The sequence below is a fragment of the Struthio camelus genome, chromosome 1 (genome assembly GCF_040807025.1).
Source record: "Struthio camelus isolate bStrCam1 chromosome 1, bStrCam1.hap1, whole genome shotgun sequence".
Lineage (NCBI taxonomy): Eukaryota > Metazoa > Chordata > Aves > Struthioniformes > Struthionidae > Struthio > Struthio camelus.
The window spans coordinates 198,166,750-198,187,267 of record NC_090942.1 but is presented as its reverse complement, the minus strand read 5'-3'; the positions used below and the strand labels follow the sequence as shown (position 1 = coordinate 198,187,267).

The following is a 20,518-nucleotide window of genomic DNA, read 5'->3' as shown; positions in this document are numbered from 1 at the left end:
GTTTGATTTTTGATGCTGCAGGCCAACCATTTCCAAGATAAAATTAAGCCATGATGTTGTCCCGTTGCAAATCTTCATGTTATATCACTGAGAAACTCTAGTGCTTTATCCACTGAAATGGAAACCTGTAATTTCACAATGAAGGAAAGTCACTCTAGTGTCAAGGTGCTCTCCTAATCAGCCACTGAAAAAAATCTTTGCAAATGGCAATTTGAGCAAAGCACTGAAAACTTGCCACCAAGTTCCATTTGTGCAGAGGACGGCCAAGCCCAAAACCAGGTGGGAGTAGCTGAGCAGATCCTTCCCCAAAAATCACACCAAGCAGCTGCTGAAGGGAGCTCCAGGATAGTCTGTCACGTACTATTAATGTTCCCTTGTCAGCAGTCAGGACTTCAATGCAGAGAAAAGGGGAGCTATCCCTGAACAGCTAGAGGCAATCAAATGGGGGAGAGAGATAACGTCTTTGAGAACACAGAACATACAACATATGTTGGGAGAAGAAGCTCAAGTGAGAAGAGATTTGGCAAAGGCTGAGGGTACATCTACAATGAAGTCATAGCAATGGCTGCCTAACAGTGCAAAAATCCTTGCAGCAATTTATCTGTGAAGGCACAAGGCCAAACCCAGGAAATTAGAGAGAAAAAACTTTCCATTATTAAGAGAATGTTATGGTTGCAAAGTCAAGTGTTCAAGCATTAGAAAATCTCAGCATTAAAGCTGCTTGTTTAATCCTAAATCAACCCTTCTCCCATTATGAACAGTCTCTCCCACATCACATGCATTTCCATAGGGTCCCTGTCTCATGATGGTCAATGATCTCGTAATGTATCAGAGTCACATCGTTAATTAAGCCAATGATTGTAGAACTCCTGCTACCTTTCTTGCTGAAGTTGGAAAGCATGCAGCAGAGGGTGGGAGACTGACCGGAGGAAAAGAAAACGGAGTTTCTGAGACTATGCCAGGTAAACAGTGCCCTAGGAGCTCTATCCCTACCTAGCTGGTGCTGAGCAAGTCACTTCAAACAAACTGCAACAGATGGCCAGTAATTGCAAGTTACTTATCTCCTGGGTGTTGGACAATTAGAGCCTGGAAGCTGATTTGCGGGAGCGCTGTGCAGTAGGAGTCTCCCAGAGCGATAACTCTCCGAGGGGGAAAAAAAGTGAAAATTCAAGTTCCAACACTCAGAGTTTCGGATACAGCTGAGTTTAATCTCGTTGTTCCCTATCTGTAAAATGGGAACAATGTAACCTCACAGCTTCTAGGAATACAGTTAAAACATTAATGGTATGAAGTACTCAGGCTCAGCACTCATACGCACCACAGAAAAGCACTTGAAGAAATATGTAACTCTGCACTCGCTCCAGGATTTGAGAAGGCTGCAGTATCCCAGGCTCTAGCTTCACATACTAAGCAATGGAGATCTTACCAGCACATCCTTAGGCACTGAATGAGGCAGAAAAGTTCAGTGGAAAAAAAAGGGAACATGATCGTGTCACTGAAGCACAACACTACACTGCCAAGAAGACTGAACAACGCGGCAACCTTACCTCTGGCGTTTCCTGACTTTGAAGTACTGAACTTCAAAACTTAAATATATTTTAGTGTATTTTTTTAGTGTATAATGACTGCAAGAATTTCAGAGCATGGGTGGCTCTCTTCAGTTACATAAAATAGAAGCAATAACTATAGTTTGTTGTGTTTTACTATTACAGGTCAGCATGATTTTAGTAGGGATCTCAGAAACACCCTATGGTCATTACTTTTTTTAGAGAGTTTGTTAAATATGTAAGTCAAGTTCCTAAATCAATGGATTTCAGTAACAGCCTATGGCTCAGAACTGCCCCAACACTAAAACAACGTTTTATATAACATTTCAGATCAATAAAGCCCCATTCCAACAATGGAGTTAAAATTGAGGTTCACTTCATGATCAGTTATTTTAATGGGCTGCAAGCATATCCTTTATCATGGCCTAAGTTACTCTATTCTGTTTGTAGTAAAAAGCCTCAAAAATTCAGTTCACTGGGGATTTCTTTAAAAACGCAGTCAACTGAGGATTAGCACTGAGTATGAGTGTACTAGATACCTTTTCACATCTTAATTTGTTTTTCCAGTCCTGAACTGACATAAAAATAAGCACACTAGAAAAGGAATGTGTGCATGAATTCTAACGTAAAATGCAAGCGTAGCAGGAACACAACCGGCGTAAAAGCTACCTCTGCCAAAAGTATGAAAAGCACAGAAAAACTAAGACTGGCATTTACGCCTCTGTAATGCGTACACTCACTTATTTAAACAGAAGAAAATCCAGGTCAGTGAAACAGAAAGCTGCTGGGCACCACAGATCCTTCCTGATTAAGAGAGAATATAAAGTAGTCCTGACCCAGGAGCACACCGGGAACAAAGCTGCTTGCTCATCACTTCCGCTGTGTAGGGCGTGAGGTGGGGTGGAGGGAGGGAAAGAGCACACTGGAGCTGTCTTGTTGTGCACCACTTACTTTACACAGCAACCCATCACTACTGTCTGCTGCTTTGAGGGGGACCGAGCCAAGACCCAGCTCTCCCCTCGCTCTGGCCAAGGTTCAGCTCCTTGCACCAGCGAATGCACCCATAGCCCAGCTGTGTCTCCATGGGGAAACAGGACCTGCTCTCTCCTTCAGCATGTGAACCGTCAATGCAGAAAAACTTCCGGAGGAAATCTAGAGAAGACCCTGAGCAACCTGGTCTGGTCTGCCTGGTGCTCTCCTGCTTTGAGGAGGTAGAACCAGAGACCTTCTATGGTCCTTTCCAACCTGTATGATCATGTTTTTTTAATGAACTAAGTGGAGGCTGCCTTGTGCTTACTTTCTTTACGGGCATATGTCAAGCAACTGATGTCTGAAACCTATACAAATAGATTAAAAAAGTAAAGTAGGTTGAAAGAGTAATTGGGTAAAAAGCCTGCAAAGCAATCATCATTTGATCAAAAGCCTTCATTTGGCATGAAGGTTGGACTATGACAGCAGACTGACAGTTAAAACTGCTTTTTGTCTCCGTCATTGTTCTTAAATACTAGTTACCAGTTACACTGCTGCTCTGACTGTCATTCTGGGCTGAACCACAAACGCCAGCTTTGGGAAAAAGGGAAGTCGTACAACCATCTACCTCAGGGAGATGGGATTTACTGCAACGGATAAGAAGCTGGTCAGGCAACCAGCAAACGAAGACACATTTAGATCAGCTTAAATTCCATGCTTCCACATTAACGAAAGCTGGGAAGAAGGGGCACAGAAACGCGCGCTGCAGCTACACAAGCCAGTGAGACAAATAAATATAAAAACAAGGACAGAAATCCCAAAGACGTAAAAGCATCTGAACAACAGAACATCTCTGGAATCAACACGTATATTGTTTGTACACATTTTACACGTTTTGTTAAGCTGTCAGATAACTCCTTTATTTAAAGGGTACCTGCATCGCAGTGTCATCAGCATGTTATGAAAAACACTTAAATTACGGGGGAACGTAAAACCGAGACTTTTGTACTCTATCCACCTTAACTAAAAAGTCTGACTCCATCAGTTTTAATCCACAGTCACTTTAAGGACTTGGCTGCAGCTTCATGGCAGCCCGCCCAGGTCCTTTGCTCAATCAAGCAATAGTTGTCTTTGACTTAAAAAGAAAAAAAAATAGCGAACAGTATCCTTGCTGAATGTCTGCTCGCATTTACTTTTAATACAGGAATAGGTAGATGATATGGGAAGACAGATCAATATTTTGGGTAGCATCCCAAAATTAGCAGGTTTAGTAACTCAGCATCGAAGCCACCCACTTTGATTTTTTCAAAAATTACCGTGCAATTTATATCCATTATTTTAATTGCCTGCACATAGGAACTAACGTGCTGTGGACACAGTTCAGACGCGCCTATTAGACACAGTTCACCTTAACATTATACAAAAACCGGCATGTCACAACGCCCTAGGCAAGGTCACCAAGCTGCCAACAGCGCCGCAGAACCTGCCAAGAGGCACCTAGCTCGGCACAGGCGCCTTCTTTACACGTGCTTCTGCCCACAAACCTGCAGGCGCCGTTCCCCGCTGTAACTCGCGTCCCGCATTTGCGCCCTGTGTGCGCTTCGGAGGTATCCGACAAACGCGAACAAGCCGCGCGTTTGCAGGTGCAGCGCCAAGGCGCTGCCACCACGGTTCCGCCGCGCCGCTCCGCCTACGGGCGCGCGCCCTCCCGCTCTGCCTCCTCCTGGTCTCCACCTGAGGCCGGCAACGCTGCCGGGGCAAGACGCGGGTGACTCCCGTCTCAGCCCGGGCGCCGGGCAGGTGGCGGGGTGCTGCCCGCGCCCCGCCCGGCGGCACTGACCTGCCAGCCGTCTCTCTCTGACATTCCTCCACAGCAAGTCCCAAGCTCTGGCCGTGGAGTCCCGCAGCTGCTCGCTGAGCGATCTCCGGAGCTGCGGCTTGCCGAAGCGGCGCTCCCTGCTCATCCTCGGCCGCTCCGCATGCCGCCCGGCGCCCCGGGCAGCTCCGCTCAGCGCCGGCGGCTCCTCTCGCCGGCGACGCGCCGTGGCGGCCACACGGGGCCGCGGGGCAGCCCCGCCGCGCCGAGCCGCGCCGCGCCGAGCCGAGCCGAGCCCGCCTCACGGCGGCTGCGGGCGGGCGGCCCCTTCACCTGAGCGCCGCCCGCCGCCTCCGCAGCCCTGCCCGCCTCGCCCGGGGCGGCAGCTTGGCCGCCAGCCTCCCCCAGGGTCCCGGCTCCGCGCGGCCCTTCCTCCCCCGCTCCCGCCCCCGAGATAAGGCGGCGGAGGAGGGCGGGGGCGCGACCCGGGGTCCCCCCGCCGCCACCGCCGCCGCTGCCCGCGAGGGGCCGGCGGGAGGAAATGGCGGCCCGCGCCCCGGCTGCCCCGCGGCCTCCTCCCAGGGTGGTCACCCCGCTGCCACAGCGCTCCTGACGCTGCTGGCGGCGGGGAGCCGGCGCTGGGGGCCGCCGCCGGGCGGTTTGCGGGGTCAAGGGCTGCCGGAGCTCCCCGGCGAAGGGTGGGCACCGGCCACCCCGGGCCATGGGGCCCGGCCGCCCGGAGGTGACAGCAAGGCTGGCTTGCAGCGGGGTTATCTCTCGCCTCAGGAAGCAGTAGTAGCCGTTTCAGTCCCGCTCCACCAGGGTTCAAGTCACACTCCTCACCGCACCGTCGCTCCCGTTCCTCTTCTCTGCCTTATCTCCTGGCCTCCCTCCTCCGGCTCCGTCCCTTCCATACCCTTCCTCTCATTAGCTCCTCTTCTCTACCCACTCCTAAAAAGTTTTCAAACTGAACTCTGGTGGTCACTTTTTACACAGACTTACAGAAAAAAAAAATAAGGAATCCGAGTTCCTCCGTCCCTAGACCAGCCAGAAGGCCCTTACCCCGTTTGGGAAACCGAGGCTGGGCCTCCTCTTCCTCAGGGAGCTGGGAGGTCCTGTCCTCACTGCTGCTCTTTCCCTGTCCTGGCCACCCGCAGACCGGACGGTTCACAGCTTGGAGAGACTGAGAGTGGAGAAGGACGATAGGGGCTTCGTTTTGTTAAGTTACGGACCATAATTTATTACTTATTACTATCGCAGAATGTCCATGGCGGGTGGCGAAGGGGCTGGTGTTACTTAAAGCGAGTGCCATACACCAAAGCAGCTGAACAGCCTGGTGAAGCTGTCGTGTGAAACAGTATAGAGACCCCTGTCTTGTTTAAACTAAAATTGAGGCTGTCATGCCAGCAATACCCATGCAAAGTGAAAGCTAACAAACAGATGTATTCCGTGTTACCATTCAGTTTCAATAACATTTTGTGCTCATTCTCTGGTGAGAATTTGTAAATAAGTTTTTTATTGTCTCTGTTCTTAAAATGCTCAAGATACGTCTTAATCTAGTATATTTCCTCTGATGCGGTAGAGACGATACACTTGTAAAGTACAGACCTCATAAAGATCTTATTCGATGATCCTCCTTCTGTAATTGCAACTACAATGTCCTGAAACCGAGTGGACAAACTCTTATGAAAGAAAGGACGCCCTCCAGGGCCAGATGCATCCGTGATCTGGAAGGGGGACAGCATAACTGTGCAAATGTTTCCACATCCCACGCTCTAGAGCTGCTGCTAACGGGAGGTGAGAGAGTTACAGCCCCTCCAGTCCCCTCCCCTCCTCACCCAACCTTCTTCTGGCCTCTGCCTCACTTTATTTAATTCCCTATCAGCATCGCCAGTACCAGTATGTATCACGTACGATGCTTGTTTCCTGTTATGGGCTCCTGTCCATTAGGAACGAGATTGAAGCTAGCAGTTCATTTCTGATACGGGACTGAACTGCCATATAAAGATCAGCAGTGTCACAGTCTAGAAGTGAAATCATGGCATCAGTTTTGAAGGGTATGTATCATATTGCTGTGTCATTTCCCTCAAATATAGGTCAGGGCCCGTCAGTCCTGTAACCTTCAGCAGCGGTCTTCTGGCAGCAACATTTCAATGCACTCTCTTACTATGCCCAGCCTGTCAGGAACATATCTTCATTTCTTCAGTTACTTTCTGTGATAGCCAGAAGGTCCGTAGCAATACCATAACAGATATTATCTCCCCTTTTAGACCTTTTTTTTTGCTGCCATTCTTCCGATTATCTTCTAGATAATCTTTTGGTTCATTTTGCTATTCAAGTTATATCAAGCTTTTCCTATACTTTCAATTTAGCATATTGAGCTATGCAACTCATTCAGAAACACTTATTAATCTAAAACATACCAAAAAATGGGGGGAAGAAGGAGAGGATCATTCTACAAAGGCAAGTAGGAGGGATGCAGAGGCCATACCAAGGAACATGTTAAAATAAGGTGTGTGAAAAATAACTTTCCCTTAATGCATCAAAAAACAAAAAACAAAAAAATCTGTAGGAGGACAGGACTTAATCTATCAGCTTCAGAAATGTTTAAAATGTTGTTTTAAGATGTTACTTTAAGTTACCGAACATGTTCCTGTCTGAATAGGTTTAATAAAAACAACCTTAACAATGCAAATCAAATTAGATATTAGCAATTAGATATTAGCAATTGCCAATACCATATTACCTCTTAGCAACCGGCAAGTCACTAAGACAAACGCCAGTGACACGGCTGTATTTGATAATCAGCAGCAGAACGGAACTGGCAAGGCCAGTCCGAACCTCGTGACGCCCCCCGACAAGAACCGGACTAGTTTCAGGTCCTTGCCATCACTGTGGAAAACACAATCCAGCAGCAAGGCCAGACACTGTACTTTTCTCCCCAGAGAAAACAGTACACGGAGTAATGAGAATATATCCTACATGGCAACTAGCTGATTTCTATTTTATGCCTTTAATGATAACAGTCAGCTGTTCAGAAGTCCGGTTGTCAAGACAGATATTTTTCATGTGTTACACCCAATAGTAGCAGTTAAAATAAAGGTTATGTGCTACATAACCTGCTCAAAGATACATATACGTATGTGTTAGAGACCATTCACAGGTTAAAGATGTTTCACTTCCTTTTAGGACATTAGAGAACGTGACTAAGAGCTAAAGTTTTGGACCTCCTCCACACAGTTTCAGCTGTTGGTAAGGGCATCAGGAGCCAACTGATCAGTGCTCTTGCCTACAGTTTAAAACATTCGGGTATCCTGAAGAAGACAGATAACATTTCTGGGGGGAAAAAAAAGGAAAGCACATTTTCTACAGAAACAGCAGTTTTTCTACTTCCTACTAGTCGTTCTAAAATGTTACTATGTTCAGAGTAATAAAAATACTACACGTGATAATCAAAAAAGCAGAAAATGCCCAGCTGCCCCAAAAGAAGTTGAATTACAATATTTGTCTTTTCTTACTGATAATAGAATATTGACAGGAACGAAAGTGGTATTTGTCTTCCTCAAAATCTTGCAAGCATGTAAAATTTTAGGAAAAAATCTTAGCTAATTATGGTCGTGCTCTGATGCCACTGTGGCACAGAAGTCTGATGTTCTAATTATATATTTAGCAATTTATAGTTCCTCCCAATCACCGTGGTAATTAAATGCCAAGTTAATTGATAGTATATAATAATCTGGCCTCTAATTAGCACTATGTTTTTAATTTGTTACAGGTTTTATTATGTAGCCTGATCTAGTCCTAATAAAGTCATTGTAAAAACTCCTATACTTTTAATAAGAAGAGAATCAGGCCTAAAGAAGAAGATGACAGCGTCTTGATTTGCCAGTCGCAAATTACTGAAAGACTACAATAAAATGAAAATTGCTTTCCTTTTTTTCTTCCAGTCTTTAGATATGATTTTTTAGTAGTATAACCACTTCAAAATATTTATTTGCTTGTAGAAGAAAAAAATAGGGTATGTTTTGCAGAGAAAAACATCAGAAGAGTACAGCCTTGGTTATTGTATGCTGTTTGGTGGACATAAGCTCCTTACACTTGCATCTCTTAAAAAGAAATAAGACAATAGAGGAAATCAATTTGTACTACAGTATCAATGAGGGCAATCTGACGCTAATCACGGTAATACCAAGTTTTATAATATTCCTAAGACTTCAGGAACCGTGCCTAAATTAATGAAACTTCTTCAAGTTTATTATACTCAAAATGGTGTTGCTGGGCTTTTATAGTTTCAAACAATAGCTCAGACAGCTCAGACAGCCTAAATATAAATACATCAAGTGATATTTATAACTTTGGCAACAATCTTTATCTCTTTGGGAGTCCTAAAGCTCTGGAATTTGTTCTCTTTCAGAGGCCAAATGTCCTAAGCCTGATGTTCTCTTTCACTATTTCAAAGCAGGGAAAATTTGTAAGTCTGGGTCACCACTGGAAGAGAAGAAAGGATTTGAGGTTTTCACAGTTACTTGGTTTCCTAATGGCAGAATGAAGTGAACTGCATACTAATTCTGTGTTCTGCAGTTATGTGAAAAGTGCCAAGGGCATATGGGTAGGGTGCCCATCTTTTACATCTAAGTAAACAAACAAACAGTTTAGAGAGAGTAAAATAAGAATCTTTGTGAGCAAGGACAAAATGTCCCAGCTTGTTCTCTGGCACGCTCTTCTTGCTTGTTATTTACATATGCAAATTATCTCAAGGTACCTTTTATGGTAATCAGTTATAAAACAGCATCACTCTTTCCCTTCTGATCAAGCGATTGGCACCTAGGTGCCCATCCTTTTCAATTTCAGCTTTATAAAGCTCTGGAAAAGGGTCACTCCACATTTTGCCAAGAGCAGAGTACTGAAAATCCCTTGCATGCTGTCTTGCATTAGTTGGGGGCCAAATTCTTTCAGTTTTGTTCACAGTGGTTAACGCTGAAATAAATTGGACTTTTTGCAGTATACCATGTGAAAAGGCTCTGATTATGCTCAGATACAGACTACAGTAACAAAGTATCTGCTGTTTTACTGTACTCCAGCTCTCTTTCTGCAATTGGGAAGGGGAGAGAGAGAGTGGGAAAATAAAGCTTTTCATCTGTTCATATGACGGAGGATGGTATATTATTATTAATAATAAACTATACTATCAAAGCACCCAGAACCAGAAACTGGATGGAGCACAAGTATAATCTTTGTCCTTAGGAGATTATACACTAAAGATGAAACAAGACACCAGCGGAGAGAAAAAGCTAACTGGGGTAGGAAGGGTGGAGTACAAGAGAACAATAAAACAATATCGGCCAGTCTAATAACTAATGGTGTTAACACATGAGAATTATTTTTTGGAGGTGCTGATACAAAAGAGAGTCAGCAAGAGGGTCTCAAAGGAGGTTAATGTGATGCTTTTATATATTGAGAAGTTCACTTCCCAAGAGTGATGGGCAGTTTAAGGGAAAGCATGCAAATTTGTATTTGAAAATTTAACAAGTAGGCAATGAAGACTGACATCCTGTACAAATGGTTCATGGGAGTCAAGCCTTTAATCCTGAAGGAATGACAGGTAGGGAAAGATCCTACAGCATTAGGCCAACTAGCCTCCACTTGTTTCAAGAGAAAGGGCGATTAACAGAATCAAAATTTACTGAGAGAAAATTTAGGTTTTTTTCTAGCAAATAACTGCTTTTTCCTGATTTTACCCTGGAACAGGATTTTCACATTCTGGCCAACTTTAACTTGGACTTTTCTCCACTTCTTACATCTCAGTTGTGTCTAGTTCTTACAGATTCTTTTTGAATAACACCTCTAACATAAATACTTCTTTCACTTGTCTCCTTAACTGAGCCTAAGTTGTAATGGGAGAATGACGAATTCCAGGTGAAGGCCCTGTGTGACAGGTAGGAGAACGGCCTGTTCTAGGAGAAAGGTGAAAAAAGGGATAGGGAGGTAATTGTAGCACACATTGTCATTGGCTGAATTACTGTTTAAGTAAACAGAGCACCTTTAGCGAATGGTGGAGAACAAAGCTTATACTTAAGACAAGCTGAAATTTTCTTCGAAGAATTGCAGCCACAAAAACCTTTGCACATCTCTCTGACAACAGAGGAAAAGTGGACAGAATAGAACATGTGCCAATAACCTTCTACTTCCTCTGGTAAGATGCTCTGTGGATATCTTTAAAATAAAGTGTGAGCTTGAATTTTAAGGTGACTAAAATCCTTGAAAAAGTGAGCGGCTATGTTGAAATGAAAAATGTCTCAGCACAGAAAATTGCCCCTGTTCTTCTTATTTCAGCTTCTGGTGTCTGATTTCTTTTTTCTGCTTTAGTTGCTTAACAAAAATATGTTATTCTAAATTACATCTTTCTTTGCTCTCAAAGTACTCATTTCCTTAATATTGCATTGGGACCTTGTCTAAACTAGGATTTTTTTCCCCAAACATCCAACTGTTATTATCATCACAGTAGCAATAATGGGAACATTTGGGTAAACAGAAAGTTAAAGCAGTCAGTGCTAATTTAGCACATGCCGTGTCTGGATGCTGGTTCAGAGACCTGGGAGCTTGTTCTTTTTTGTTGTTTTTTTTTATAGCTCTCCTGGATTACATGGAAAACATGACCAGTCTTGACAACAGGTTCTAACAATAATGCAGCTGAATTGTTGCCAAAACCACTTTAATTGTAAGAGTAAAAACTTTTTTCAGATACACAAATACACGTATGCACAACAGTTTATTAGTAATCAGGCTACTGACTGATGGGACTATCTTGCCAAATAACAATATATTGCAAGCTATGGATTTTTACAAAGCTTTATTCATTACTTATTGCACAGCTTTTTTAAAAAACTTATTTAACAGATTAAAATAATATAGAATAAAACTGAAATGCAGCCATTTCTTCAGTTAAACATAGCAGTTGCGTAACAGAGTAGAGCAACACTGCTAACGTTTTTGGACAGGAAATAAAGAGTGCTGTGTCCTGTTGGAGTAGTGGATCCAATTTCAGGTAGGCAAATTGTAACGACCAGAATCAAAATTTGGCCAAGGCCCAAGTTAATCTCTATTGGCCTAAACAATTCTCCTGCATTTGTAGTGATTGCATTAAGGGTGATCTTAAATTTCACCTTTGCAAAGAAGGGCCGATCAGCTACTAATGGTATTGACTGAGTTTTACTCAAAACGAAGGGTGGTAGCTATTTAGGGCTCATTTCCCACACTGCTGTTCTGAAGGTTTCCCAAACAGATTTGGCGCCCATCTGAGCCCCCTCCAACACCAAGTTCTGGCTTTACAGAACTGCATTTTACCAGTCTAAGTGATACCACAACTTCTGCTAGTATAAAGGAGCTTGAGGTTAGGAAGAATGCTTGTTTCATGACATTTAACATATCTAGCTATTCCCACTGAGACGCAGGATATTCATGCTGTGAAGAAGGGGCTGGACTAGTTGGATCTACAGTTCTTTCTATCCAAAAATGTCTCTGTTTCTGTGAGAACATTTTGGTAGCATCAGGCAGCACCTGTATTCCATTAACTCCCAAAGCATTTCAGTGTTTACAGTAACCAGGAAATGTCAATGTCTGTGTTATATTAACAAGTCAGCAGTAACAACTGGCGTTTCAGTTTTTAGGGCTGAGCAGAGAACAATTTACTGTGACTCACTGAGAGTTTTACTTTTTCGGTTGAATCACCAACAAGCCTGTAGTACTGCCCTTGAAACTACAGGAGAAAGTTTTTTGGGGAAAAGAATTATCAAAAGAAATCCAATATTCATTTAGTAATGGCTTCATACGATCAACTAAGCAAAAGCATAAACAGCTATAAACTGAAAGTGCAGAAAATATTTGCGACTTCTTCACCTTTGCTTTGTTTATGCTCTTCCTACCTTTTGTTTAGGTTGAGGGTGTTCAAAAACAGTTCATAATGGTGTAATTTCATTCAAGATTTAATATCTTGAAAACAAAGCTATGTTACATTTGTATACGGACAATGTCACATATATGAAGAGAGGGGTAAGCTACAGCATGTGTCATTGTATTGCAGACTTAATGAGAGCACCAATGTGCTGCTGTGTAATCATGCTCTACGGAAAAGGAAAACGAAATAGTCCACCACTCACACCATAACTTCTTGTGGTCTCCCAGATAAGACTCAGGTCTTCTGCATGTACAAGGCAAAAACAACAAAAATCTACATTTGCTTTTTACAGAACTGAATTTGTAATAGAGACATTAAATTACTATTACGGCAGTAGTAACATCAAACTCCTTTGGAGAAGCTTGGTAGTGCAACTTGGAAATTCCCAAAGAAGGCATGGGCAGGGACTACTCTGTAGTTGGCCTGGCATGCCAAAGGCAAACTGGCAGAGAGAGTGTAAGGAAGTGTCCCCCCAGCAACCGCTGCTGTGCGCAGAGGTGGCATCTGAATGATTACCAAGGTCACGGCCACTGCTCTCTTACTAATAATGCCACCACAGCTGTTTCCAGAAATGCTCATTTTTTTATTCAATATTACTTGAAAAGTTGACTCCAGGAACAGGCTGGAGCAGGCTTCAGCTCTCCCTCGCACTCCCTCGGAGCACTATGTCCAAGCTGGCCTGGCACCTCCTCTTACTATTGAGACACACTTTTTTGACACTCCACATATAGAGTTCCTATTGACATCAATTAAGTGCCTTGCAAATGCAAATGATATGCATTCAGGACCAGGACCACGCCTCTAGAAGGCAGGAAAAGGTTGTAATTTTACCTATATGTATTACTGGCTCCAAAGTTCGTTCTCAGTGTTGTAATCATTTCTAGTGAAATTGGTTTCTATGAATAATGTCAGGACATCTTTAGTCTGCTGCAGATATGGCTGTTCTTCATATTGGTTACTTTCACTACTGTCATACAGACTCACTTCACTTCAATAGCTTTTTTGTCATTTTGTGCTGATGTAAATTGGTCCAGTAGTAATTACCTGAGACTGTTCTACATATCACTAAAATTTTCAGAATCATTTACATTAGAAAAATTTCTTGGAGATTAGGTGCTAAATGGATATAACTCAGCAAGATCTACTCAGCGTTCCTTTTAAAGAGGGAAGGGGATTTAATTCGCCAGGCAGAGAGAATATTTATACTAAGTAATCCTTCACGTTAATTTGACTGGAATTATCAGGTATGTAGTTTCAGAGTTCAGGCCTTAAAAATATTTTAGTGTATGTCACTGCTAAAGGGAAAAAGGTATAAGATGTAAATATGAAAACCATACACTAGTCTTAAGGCCTCAGATTGGAGGCTGTACTTAATTTCTATTCTGAAATGTTGCTAAATGGTTTTGCAGAGATCCGAAGTAGTTTATTGCTGTCAGTTAAGTTCTAAGGAATACTATTTCACCTGGAAAACCTCATCCTCCCTTAAGACTCAAATACACTTGGATTTATCCTCCTCCCTTCTGTCCTATAGGTCATCATTTATAGCTGGGCAAGGTAAATGCAAAGTGGGTTTTATGCACTACTAAAAAGGAACAGTAGCATCTTACTTTAGTTTGTACAGCTAGAAAATACACTTTTACCTGTAGAAGTCATGAAACTCAAGGCCTTCATCATTATCACTAGAGGCAGCTTCATACACAAACCTCTCTAATCATTCTTCAGTCTCTCCCTCCCTCACGATTTAGACCAAGCATGGAGCACTAACGACAACCTTACATTAATGGTGAAATTCTTGACTTGCTGAAGTAAAAATTATCAAAATCCCAATGTTCTTCGCTGAAAGATTTAATCCAGTATGTGTACTTGCTTTTCCCTGTTCTCTCTTATGTTGCTTTTCAAGAATTTGTGAACATAAAGCCTTCAGTTTCTTGCTGATTTGAAGACACTCATTAATTGGGGATCAGATTCCAGCACATTAGAGTGCTACTTGTTGTGTATCTTATGTTTACTGGATATCCCTGTGACTTAAAGGTGAATAGCAATTTACTGCCGCAACATTTTTTATTAGTTCTTAAGTAAAATAATTATAACTTCCCTGTATATCATTTACTGCCTTCTCTGAATGTTTATTTTTGTAGACAGTTTTGTAAGGTTGACAGTGTTGAAAGTCACTGTAATATGGTTCCCTGAATTTATATGATGGCATTATAATAATATCAACATTGTTCTTTATGGTTTATATAAATTAGCATTCTATTTGCTTTCATGACTAGAGCAGCAAATTGAACAGCTGTTTTCACTGAGCTGCTTTAATTAAGCTATCCATAATGTTGCATGGATATTTTTCTGAAGTGGTAACACTTCATTAAGAATGCAGTATCAATGAATGGTTCAGATCATTCCTGAGCATTACCTCATGCTTAAGTAAATTGAAATCCCATCTGCTTTGAGGCTGTCAAATCACCTTGCTTTGGTGATTTGAATTTGATTCTCAGAAATCTTTCTAATCTTCAGAACCCTAGGAAATCTGGAGTTCACTACAGATTTTACCATCTGTTCACTCACTTGTCAAGATAATGAAGCTTTAAATGATACTTGTCTTAGTTAAAGACTTTTAGGCAACCCATTATTAGCCTCTCTTCATTCTGAAAATTGACAAGTTTTATTTGGGGGTTTATGAGCTATTTTGTAAAGCATATGCTCTATGACCAAAATTTTCTTCCCACACTTCAATTTCTCAGGTTCTTTCCTATGTATTTCAAAGATCTCTAGAACACTAGTTTGGAAAGCTCAGATAGATAAGTTTTATCTCTTCCTGTTTTTTCCAGCAGGAGCAAGGATTTTCTTTTTACGCAGCCATACTGGTTCCTACATCTATATTCTCATCTCATTCACTATAACTTGTTTTGTTTCTTTTGTTTCTTTTGTTTCATATACGATAATTATTATGAGAAGCTGTTTGTGTTGCCACCAGTGACTTCTTTTCATCTTCAAATATGAGTATCATTCTGGTTGTCTAGAACAAGTGAACTGATGAGTGTATTCTTTAAACAGTTTGTTCCAAAACTTCCTCTTTTGACAGCTCAGTTTCTGACAGTGTTTGTTTCATCTCTTATTTGCAATGAGGACTCCAGAATGTGCTCATTTCTGGCCATTAAGTCTGGAAGTACTCTGGCTGGGCACCAAAAAAATTATGATTTTTAAAACTGTTTCTCTAAGGTAGATTTTTACTCAAGTCACTGTCTGATTTTTCAAAAGTGCTTACCACTCATCAGCCACTTTTGAAGTCCTCTCTGAAAATCAGGCCATTTAGTTAAGGCAATAAACAGGAATCTAAAACTTCAACTTTTTGTCCCCAGTTTTAAAGCTTGCTTTTTAGTATCAGGACAGTTGACTAATCCTCAGTCAATCAATGAAACATCATCCATGCGTGATGTCATGAGAAGCCACGATAGGTCCATTAACCAGCAGAACACACATTTAGCCAAGAAAAAAAGAGGACTGAGGAGTTCTGGAGAACACAGAGGTATGCGACAGAGACAACAGGAAAGACAAATAGAAAGGAAGGAGGGAAGAAAAACCATCATAAGGCATCATGAGCAGAAGAAGAGTAACCAGACTATGCAGTGATAGTGCATTTAAGAGGAAACTGAATAGTGAATGGCAATGACAAGGAGGAAAACTATAACTGGAGGGCACAAAGGAGGACATAGGAAATGAACAGATATAGGGAAGTCTAGAAGATTATAAGGGACGAAAATGACATTTAAGCAGGAAGTGGTGTGAAGACCTGTGCATGGCAATGAACAAAGTGCTTTGGATACACTGTTGGCTGTGCTGCAAGTTCAGCTTAACTGAATCACAGAATCACAGAATCGTTTAAGGTTGGAAGGGACCTCTGGAGATCATCTAGTCCAATCTCCCTGCTCAAGCAGGGTCCTCTAGAGCAGATTGCCCAGGATCACATCCAGACGGGTTTTGAATATCTCCAGCGAAGGAGACTCCACTACCTCTCTGGGCAACCTGTTCCAATGCTCTGTCACCCTCACAGGGAAGAAGTTTTTTCTCAGGTTTAGGTGGAACTTCCTGTGGTTCAGTTTCTGCCCGTTGCCTCTTGTCCTGTTGCTGGGCACCACGGAGAAGAGTCTGGCCCCATCCTCTTGACACGCCCTCTTCAGATACTTGCACGCATTGATGAGATCGCCTCTCAATCTTCTCTTCTCCAGGCTGAACAGGCCCAGCTCTTGCAGTCTTTCTTCATAGGAGAGGTGCTCCAGTCCTCTAATCATCTTGGTAGCCCTCCGCTGGACTCTCTCCAGTAGTGCCATGTCTCTCTTGTACTGAGAGACTCTTCTTGTACGTGAATTACGTACTCTTACGTGAATTACGTACTCTTCTTGTACGTGAATTAACTGAGTTAAATGTAATTTTAAAATGGTTGTTATTACACTTTGTACCTTAATTTAATCTGTGAATCATAAATGCTAAAAATTTTTGAAAAGGTGTAAGGTTCATATCCCTTAATTTTAGGCACTAATTGTTAAAAGAGAAAATGAACAAGGTGGAGGGGAGGGAGGGAGAGGAATGTCTCTCAGAGGGTTATTCATTCCACCCAAAGACAGCTGCTTAGAAGAGGTGCTATAGAAGACCTGCAGAGGACAGCCTGCTGAAGAAGATGCTACCCTCTGAAAATGCCCCTCTGTCCCCACTGATGGCAAAAGTGCCTCGAAGATCACCTTAGACTTCAGTTAAAGCTGGAGGGATGAATTCCATCTCATATGTCCTGTTCCCTGTGGAATTTTCATGGGATTTCAGTGTTTAACCATTCTAGGCTTATTTGAAAATCTCAGCTGGAATATGTTTCAGTTTCACTTTCATTTTTTAAAAGTATCTAACAGGTTTAACAGGATATTCCTAGTGATTCTCAATAGAATTTGTGTTCTGAAATCCTAAGACTTATTTCCGCTTTTGAATTTTTTTAACACATGCTACTTTTTGAAGTGGAGACACTGGAATTATTTTGCTGTTGAAAAACAACTTTTCTCTTGCCGCAGCAGCTGTAAAACATGAACACCTTGTGGGATCACACTCCAGAAATCTGCAGTGGGAATCCTGCCAAAGCTCAGGGCTTCCTTCTTGTTTTGACTGCTGCACCGCTCTTGATTCTGTTGGTGGCACATTCTTACCACTTGTGTTTTTCAGACACCTAAGGCCAAACTCGTTCCTAGTGTAACTCCAGTGAACAAAATGGAGCTGCAACAGAAGGGAATTTGTCCCAGTATGTCTGTAAATTAACCAGTCATTTAAGTTGGAGAGTGTCAATGATAAGCAATAATAGCATGGGAGTGGTGAAAGGAAGATATCTCTCGTTAGTTTTGGACACTTGACACTAACTCCATTGTCAGATAAGTCTTACTCACTGTGGGAAAGGTTGACTGCGAAAAGTCACACTAGCAGCTTGCTAACCTTAGGAAGAAAACAGATCTGGAATGCAGAGGAAATTTTGACATTATCTGTTCCCCCAACCCTGCCAGCCAGGCAATCGAAATAACTAGCTGAGTATCAGCTGCCTCTGTTCCTGGCCCAAACAGATTTTTTTTTTTTTCTTGACAGAGTTTTTGCTCACTTTTTGGAGAAGAAGAGAAGAAAAGAGTCCGAAGTGTGCCTGGAGAGTGTTTCCTGCCAAAACGCAGGAGATGCTTTTCTATATCATCTAAAAGAATCATGAAATAAGCTCAGCACAGAGGTGGCTCTGCGGTTTCCAAGGATAGCAGTACATACACAATAACCCAGCAGCCCTACGCAACAGAGCTACCGAATTTTATGGTACCACCTGGCCCCTGTTGACATTGTCAATGACAGTTTACCACAGACTGGTAAAAGAAGAATCAAGGCCAAGGGAACAAAACTGCTGGAAAGGAAAACATTTTCCATGTATCCATTCAAATTGTATTGCACGTTACGAAGTGAAGCCCTTGCAAATGAACACTTGAAGATTAAACGTATTTCCTGCCCAGTGATCAAAAGACGTGGGGTCTAATCAAGGAGGAAGCACAATATATTACACTTATATCAATATTCCACAAACACATTGTAGCAACTTAGAGTCACTCATATATTTCTGTATACATTCATTTGCTTTCCCACATGTAACTTAATACGTATTTCTGACCTCTGAATATTGTCCATATTTGGATGTTGTTATCCTTCCGAAATTCCAAGACCATGGGGCCATAGAAAAGGAGCACAGCAACAAAAGAAAAGGTATATTTTAAAATATGTTACTGAATGTTTTAACTGAGTTCTCCAGTACTTCATCCAGCCATTGAACATACCGCACCAGTTTTATCTGCCTTATAAATAGGTGAAAATATAGCAGAAGGAAGTTTAAATTTAAAGGAGTTTTAACTTCAGAAGTTCCCATTGCGTTTTACCACTGATATCAAAGGAGACTGCAGAGAGCTCTGAATCCAAGCTGTAGAGAAAGTGCTGTTGAGCAAGAAGGGAAAGAGGGTGAAAAGTAGGACTAACTATAGGCACTTAATTTGTAAAACAAACAGATGCCTACAACAGCAGTTTTCTAACAGTGTTAAAATACCTATGGCCTTGTGCCCAATTTACCTACTAAAACACTCCGGAAAACAAAACTAGCAGCTTATCCTGATGGAGGCCTGGCATGGATAGTGAGGCAACTACTTCTGGGAAAGGCTCTAAGGAAGAATAGTCAGTCTTGGGATGCTGTAACTATTCCTTTCCACATTCCCTCTCCACTCCCTTGGGGAGAAGGCATAGTAAAAACAGTTCTCTGATTTTTCTATCCCAGATCCTTCTTTTTTTGGCAGGAGTGGTCCACCAACATCCTGTGCCTTAGGCCTTCATTCTTTGATTTTTCTGTACTAAGAAGCCTTGATCTGCTGCTGGCTGAGGCAATGCTAACAGTTCAGATGAGCGTACTGGCACATAGATACGGAGGCTTGCTGTGTCACCCTAATGCCAACATAAGTCTTCTTGGCGATGAGCTCTGCGCGGACAAAGGGCACGGCAAAGCACTCCCGGTAACCTGTACGCCAGTTGGCTCCATGAAATAAAGTCTGTGAAAATAAGCTCTCTATAAATGATTAAAGTGTTGAATTGGAAACAAATGTAAATGTTTTAACAGTCACCTTTTTGTATGAAGAATATTAATGACAATGTAAGGCTGTAAAGGTTTGCGAGGCCAGGACTCTCCTTATGTCTGCACAGTGCTGTAGCTGAAAAGGATACTCCTCCATGTCTGAGGCCCGTTGTTACTACCTCAGTACAAAGATTTTAAAAATAATAAATGACTAAATTAGCAATCTAGGTAAGTTTTATTTTAAAGACTTTGCTAAAAGAACCATACATATTTTATGAAAGGCATAGTTCCTGAGCTTCACATTTCCTCATGCATTTAGAGGGGTTATTCTATTCTGAAATCCTGTGAAAAGTGCAGATTTTTTTTGCTTTACAGATACAAATGAAATACATTTCTATACAGATATAAATGGATCATTAAGAGACTAATCCTACCCATCAAGTTGCCAGTGACTGCAACGGGCACAAAATTAGGCTGTACAAAGGAGGAATCCTTAATATTCTAGAAGAAAAAATGGCAAGATTCTATTCTAGAATGTGTTTATTTTCAGAATTAAGGTGAATTTTTAAAGAAATTGATAATTATGAACTTGAAAACCATTCACCCAGTCTAATAACTTCAGTGATAATAACTTCAGTCATTTTCCTATCTTCTAACAAGCAAGCATTATTTCACTTACAAGGATTATCCTAATGTTAACTGAATATCACATATAATCACATATTGCAGTAAGGACTGAATTTACAGTAAGGAGAAATCTTTACCTCCCTGGTGAGCTACGAATTCCAGAAAATGACATTTATAACTAGGCAATATACAATGACAGCATTAACTGTCAACATATACAGAGGGGGCAATTCAAAAAATACAATCGGTCATAGCTTGTGAAAGAAATGAATTTTTAAATCAACTTTGCTTAACAATATATTCAGGATTCCCGTAAATTTCCACCTAGAAGTCATACAAACTACGTTTCAAACATTACTTACTTCACAGTCTATGTTTCATACTCATCAATTTGTAATTGATACTGAAAACCTACAATAGCAGTCAGGTATACCTGTCTTGCATAGAATGTGCTCGGAAACTTGCTGTTTAATCACATTGCTTGTTTTTAA

General features: G+C 41.8%; 1 protein-coding gene across 5 annotated transcripts in view; it reads right to left on the bottom strand.

The window, feature by feature from the left end:
- The window catches only part of STARD13 (StAR related lipid transfer domain containing 13), a 328,326-nt gene that overhangs the window by 160,401 nt on the left and 147,407 nt on the right, over positions 1-20,518 (bottom strand). The window contains exon 1 of one of the 5 annotated variants that reach the window (XM_068930089.1): positions 4,357-4,535. The exons of the other annotated variants lie outside the window; for them this stretch is intronic. Coding sequence (XP_068786190.1) covers positions 4,357-4,480 — 124 coding nt within the window. The 5' untranslated portion in view covers positions 4,481-4,535. Of the gene's footprint in view, positions 1-4,356; positions 4,536-20,518 lie in introns of those variants that run through there. 5 annotated transcript variants of the gene reach the window in all.